The 6,514-nt window shown below is 39.2% G+C and overlaps 1 protein-coding gene across 1 annotated transcript in view; it reads left to right on the plus strand.

Annotated features, from left to right (window-relative positions):
- Window positions 1–6,018, plus strand: part of LOC119417833 (midasin) — a gene marked incomplete at its 3' end in the record, with an annotated part of 9,479 nt that extends 3,461 nt beyond the window's left edge. The window contains 2 exon segments of the mRNA XM_037685088.1: window positions 1,893–2,040; window positions 5,911–6,018. Coding sequence (XP_037541016.1) covers window positions 1,893–2,040; window positions 5,911–6,018 — 256 coding nt within the window.
- Window positions 6,019–6,514: the final 496 nt, after the last annotated feature.

Genomic DNA, 6,514 nt, shown 5'->3' on the forward strand with positions numbered 1-6,514 from the left:
GCGTCACCGCTGACGTGTGGCGTTTGTTACGCGTCACCGCTGACGTGCCGTGTTTGTTACGCGTCATCGCTGACAACCCGGAAATGTGGGCCGGTGTTGTGCCAAAAGGGAGGATTTTAACAAGAATTTAACAAGATTAACACTTAAAAACAATTGTTTGTTTGCTCAACTTTATAGCAAAGGTGTGTCTCAGTTGAACTTTTCGTTAATAAATGCACTTATTGGTCAAAACAGCTTCATTTCTTAAATGGATTGGCAGCTGTGGGAGTGCGCAGAGGGAGGTCTCGCTGTTGCATTCCTTCAAAAATTTCAGGAACAACATAAAAAAGCCTAGAGGGCCCTCTAGCGGCTGCAACTGGTAATGTTTTCTGGTTCATGTCTATGAATGAACATTTTAAATGTCAGTCAAAAATTGGGTTATAAATTTTGGGGAAAAATCTGTATATTAGTCACTTCGATGAATAAGTCGCAGGACTTGCAAATTTATGTACAAAGGTGTCACTTATATGCTGGAAAATATGGTACTTTCAGATAATAGTCTGTAGAGGTGAAACCAGTACAGAGAGATGTCTGTGGTTGAAAAACTATCAGTTTGAAGCTATGAAAAGAGAAAACAGGAGAGAAAGGCCTGGAGCCTTTTTTTACCACAGGCTTGTTGATTAACATGAACATGACTGACATAAAGCATGTGGTTCTGGTGCCACTTACCAAGTGACATTTCGTCAGATATTATTTTTCATTTATTGTTTATTTGATAGGGACAGATACAAAGAACTTAGATCAAAACAATCTAATGCCTGCATCACAGTGTACGTAGCCAAAGTTAATTTGTAACACCCGTCCTTAGAAGGACCATTAACAGTTGGTTAAATGCAAAGTTAAGATCAACATTAAACACAATAAAATTATGAAAAAGAAATATAAAACAATGCATTTTAATCTAAAAAAGTTAAATCTGGTCCTCTGGACATTCAATAAAAACAAAACAAATTGAAGAAACATTTCATCTTTCATCCGAAAGACTTCTTCAGTCTGAGGTGCTGCATTATGTATGTAATGTATTTGAAACTACCAAGTTAAAACAATGACAGTATTTAGAAATGAGTACACTTCTGGTTTATGATTGATGCATTTATGAAACACTTTAAGAAAACAGAAACTAATAAAGCTATCAAAGCTCATTGGATTATATTTCTTAAATACTTATTACCAATAAATATTTACTATAGTATTTATTATATGTGCCTGTGTGACAATTGTGCCAAAGCTTTGACTCAGAAATATATTTTTGTTAGCACAAGCACAACTTGTACTTGTATATGTAAATAAATCTTTAAAAAAACAAACTTTAATATATGTAAATAGTTAATTTTTTTAGACATTTATTTCTTACAGTTACAGCTGTTTGTTAATAAATGTGCCTGCGTGACAACTGGGACAAAGCTTTGATTCAGAAATGTATTTGTGTTATTACTTTATGGAAAGAAAAAATATTGAGATACCAATGTATATATCGTATATCGCGATTTATCTTAAAAATATTGAGATTAATTTTGGTTCATATCACCCAGTCCTACTTATTAGTGGGGTGTATGTATATATTTAAACCAGTATGTATCGTTTTTTTTTTACCTTGTGTGGATCAGAAAACATTTACAATACATTCAGCTTTGTTTTTGATATGCTTAAAGTTGCACGTTGTAAAAATGTTCCACGCTCGATAAAGAATGGTTCAAATAAATAAAACCTGCGATAAATCTAATAATTATACACCAGTAGAAATAAATGTTTGAGCCCAACTGTGTGTTCACTGCATACACCTGAATCTGTCTTTGACACCTCCCTGATTGTTTGTTGAGGTTATTTATATTTATTTATGTTTCATGTTTTAGTTTTTACCTAGCAACACGAAAAGAGGCCAACTCCCACTTGACGGATGGGACCGGTCACCGACCCCATTACAGTCTTCGGACCCTGTGCCGGGCTCTGAAGTACGCAGCAGCGAATCCCTGCCGCAGTGTGCAGCGATCACTGTATGAGGTAGGAAGCTACACATTTTGAATTTAGTTTTTCATTATTTGTAATCCACGGTTATCAAATTTACAAAAAATAACGGCCTGAAATATTTCACTATGTGTAACAAATCTATATAAAGAGTTTCACTTTCTGAACAGACTGACAAAAAAAAAAAACAAAAAAAAAAAAACTTTTCACCATATTTAAATTTTTTAACATGCATATAAACCGGCCATGCCAATCATTTAAAGGAACTAAGCTTTCTAGTTTTTATATTGCTTAACAGTTTAGTTTCCTCAAATGATTGGGGTGGCTCAAGATTAATCTATGGTGGTCAAGGCCACCGCTGGCCACCCTCTAGCTCCACCATTGTGCCTGGTCATGGATAAAGTTGCTCCCTCCACTCATCAGGATCCGTCACTCGGACAATCAAAACCTCCCTCTGTTCTTCTCCACAGTGTAACTCCTCCCCACTTGAATATCTTGCAGTAAAAACATTATTTTACATTCTGTGTTCAGTTCCAGTCCAGAAAAACATTCATATCAAAAACTGCATTCACTCTTCATTCCTTTTTGTTGTATCCCTCTTCCATGGAGAACATGAACATACCCAACTTTTATCTGTGTTAAGTTCTTACCTAATGCTGTTGCTTCAAGCATCGTATGTTAAAATGAGGAGCATCTTCTCATTCCTTTAAAGAGTCACCAGCACCATCCACCTGTCGAGAGTTACTCTCATCATGAAGAACACAGTTTGGATCAGTTCTTGTGATGGTGGACATGTTGAGTCACAGTATCTGGAGATTTATTCACAGAGTAGATGATGATGACTCGGCTGCTTCCACATCAAATTTAGCTCATTATTTGTAAAGTTGAGCCGTTTCTGTGTTGCTCGTGTGGACTAGTTGTGGTGGCTAGGGGTGCACCGATTTCAATTTTCAGGCCGATCACCGATTTTTTGAAAGTCTGAACTGCCGATTCCGATTTTGGCCGATACCGATTTTTTTTTTATAAGCAACAGTGTCAGGTGTTACAAGGTCACAATGCACCTTAAATTTACAATCTTATTTTATTGTAAAACATACCCTTGAAAAATACCCTAGAAACAATACAAACTTGTTGTTTTAACTTGTCATGAGGTAGTATTCTGAAATATAAATGAAGTTTACACAATTTTTGTTAAAACTATAAAATTAACTAAAAAAAAAAAAGTTCAGTTCCTTCAACTCTTTCACTTGTTACATTTAAAAAAAAACTAAACTTAAAAAGATAATGCAACAAGTGTAACATTTTCACGTCAGTGGGTAATAAGAACTAACACTGGCACAGGTAAGTTAGTTCTCACAGACTTATTCCAGTCACTTTCATTAGTGGCAGGTTTTTCTTGATGAACAAAAGCATTTCTGCTTTGTCACCAGACAGGCGACTTCTTTTCTCATCTACTACATGTCCAGCCAAGATAAACAGGCGCTCGCTTTCAACGCTTGTGCATGGGGCAGAGAGATAGGTTCGGGCAAGTAGAGCAAGATGAGGGAAACGATTTTCATTGATCTTCCAGTAGACCAATGGGTCCTGGCTCCTTTGGACAGGAACCTCAGATAGGTAGTTCTGTACCTGCATAGCTGAAGGGCTGGCCAGCTGTTGCTCCTGTTCAATGTTCTCCTTTAAGATTTCGTCGTGAGCTGCAAACAGTAGACTACGCCTTTTGGCTGCAGGTTCATCTATATCAGGAGGTCCCACTTCAGAGGATGTTCCTGCAGCAGGTGTGCATCTGGTCTCCCCCTCTGCAAGTTTGGTCAAAAGGAGCAGTTTCACGTCATCTTTCACCTCTGCTGAGAAGTAGCGATTCTTGTACCTTGTTTTGCATAAACAAAGAAAGATGGGTCAATCATTGTGTTTTGTATACACTAACAGTTTTTATGACTTGCATGTAAATAAAGAAATGCATTTCAATCAAGAAATTTTTATTTTTAATTTAATTGAAATGTTTGTTGAAATATAGTAGTAGGCTAAAAGTAATAATGGCTAAAATAGAATGTTAATAGTTACTTGCTTTGGATCCAGAACAGTGGCCAAGCTGTACAGGGGCTCATGCTCAATGTTGCTGAATCTTCTCACAACAGCCTCCAGCAACGTAGCTTTGGCTGTACCCACGCCACGGTCTGTGCTCGCTTGCCTCTCCAAAATCCGCTTGAGTGCAGTGATGGCTGGGATGACATCTGCTGCTGTAGCTGTTGATGAGCTAATCTCCTTTGTGAGTTCCTCAAAAGGTGCAAGAATGGTGAGCACATTGTCCAGTAGCTCCCACTGGTGTGCTGTGAGTGTGGCTGGTAACTCATGCTCAGCAGCATACACGCCAATAGCACGTCTCTGCTCCAACAGCGACTGCAGCATGTAGACTGTGCTGCTCCACCTCGTTGAAACGTCTTGCTGTAATCGTTTCCTGGGTTGACCTAACTGTGTCTGTATGTCATAAAGTCGGGAATAGGCAAGTGATGAATGCTTAAAATGTCCAACAATTCTCCTTCCTGTTGCCACCATGTCTGTGATGCTGCGCCAGCTGTCCCTCATTTACAACCAGTTGCAGTGTGTGTGCCAGGCAGGGTAAACTTTTCAGGTTGATATCATCCAGCGCTTTGGCCATATTACGAGCATTATCCCGTAAAACAACGTGAACTCTTCCATTATCGATTTCCCAGTGATTCAGCATCGCCTTAAACTCTGCTGATAAATTGGCCGCAGTGTGAGACCCTGCCATTTCTTTACAGTTTAAGAGTAATTGATGACGTTCGAACTGTTCGTCAATCCACTGTGCAGTAAAACATAACATGGACATTAAACTTACATCAGAAGTCCAGATGTCTGTTGTAAAGCTGAGTGTATTTGTATTGGCTTTTAGCAGGCTGCGGGTGTCTCTCGAAACTTGGCTGAACAACTCCGGTAATGCAACATCAGAAAAATATTTCCGACTCGGCATATTATATCGTGGGCACACGTGCTGCATCAAGCTTCTAAAACCTTTGTCCTCAACGACTGAAAATGGCTGGTTGTCTAATGCCATGAACTCCATCACTTTCCTCATGGTAGCTTTGCTCTTTTCGTTGCTCATAAAAGCTAACAGCGACCCACCGACTGCCTCTTTGTTAGCGCTAGCTTTAGCATTAGCCTTAGCTTGGTTGCTCTCTTCAAACATTGCATACTTGGCGGCGTGGTGATTTCTTAAATGGCGAACGAGGTTTGTTGTATTAAAGGTTTTGGTGGTGGCTCCACCACGACTTACTTCGGCTTTACACGAATTGCAAATTGCGATCTTTGGCTAATTTTCTTTTACAGCGTAGAACTTCCAAACCGACGACATGGCTGCTCCGAGTGACCTGTGTGTGAGCTCTCACAGTGGAGCAAAAGGGGACAGCAGCTGATTTTCAGAACTTTCCGGAGGCAGATAAGATCGGTGGATAAAATCGGCTTCTCATTTAAAGATCGGCCGATCGCCGATCTCCCCAAATTAAGGAAATCGGGGCCGATTTATCGGTGCACCCCTAGTGGTGGCCATATTAAATTGGACTGACTTTAAATGTTAATCAGCTGTAGTTTCATTTAAATCTGTCAGTTATTATTTCCTGAAAGAAAGATTAAAATCTTTATTGTGATTCATGAGATATTTGGCTAACAGACAAACACAGACACGAGAACAACATCGTTGTCCGTCTGCGTCTTTCAATACCAGGTGATGATTCTGTAGGACACGTATATGGTTTTGAAGTGTAGCAGCAACACATGAGAACTTTTAGAAAATTATCATTTGGGATTCAAACATGCCTCCTGTGTTCAGACTTGTTTGTATTCAGAGGTTGCAATAAGTGTGTGTGTGTGTGTTTTCCATGTGGACCTCAGGGTTTCTGCCTGAGCTTCCTGACTCAGCTGGACAGGAGCTCCCACCCTCTTCTTCAGAGCTTGGTGTGTAAACACATCCTGATGGGGAACACAAAGTGTCTCAAACAGGTACGACTTTAAATGATGGAAATAAAACATGTTTGTTGTGTTTATTGTTGTCGTTATTGTCTGAATGTTGATACAGCATTCACATTGTTTTCAGCTTTTATTATACGTCTGTTGACAGGTGGGACGTACTGTGATATACGTAGTCCCCTTCTGTACGTTAACGTTCTTTTTTCCCGCCCATAACGTCTGATTCACTCAAGATAAATTGTACTAAACTGGATACAAATACACACAAGATGGAGAGTCACAAACACATTTACCACTCCTGGTTCAAGGTCAAGGTCAAACATTAAACAAGGTCTTTGCTTGGCCGGCCCATAACTTCTAATCCATCCGTCCATCTGTCCATACATACATACATACATACATACATACATACACACATGCATACATACGTACACACATACGTACACACATGCATACACACATGCATACACACATGCATACACACATACGTACACACATGCATACACACATACATACATACATACATACA

This window comes from Nematolebias whitei, chromosome 12, assembly GCF_014905685.2.
Source record: "Nematolebias whitei isolate Nwh7 chromosome 12, NemWhi1, whole genome shotgun sequence".
NCBI lineage: Eukaryota > Metazoa > Chordata > Actinopteri > Cyprinodontiformes > Rivulidae > Nematolebias > Nematolebias whitei.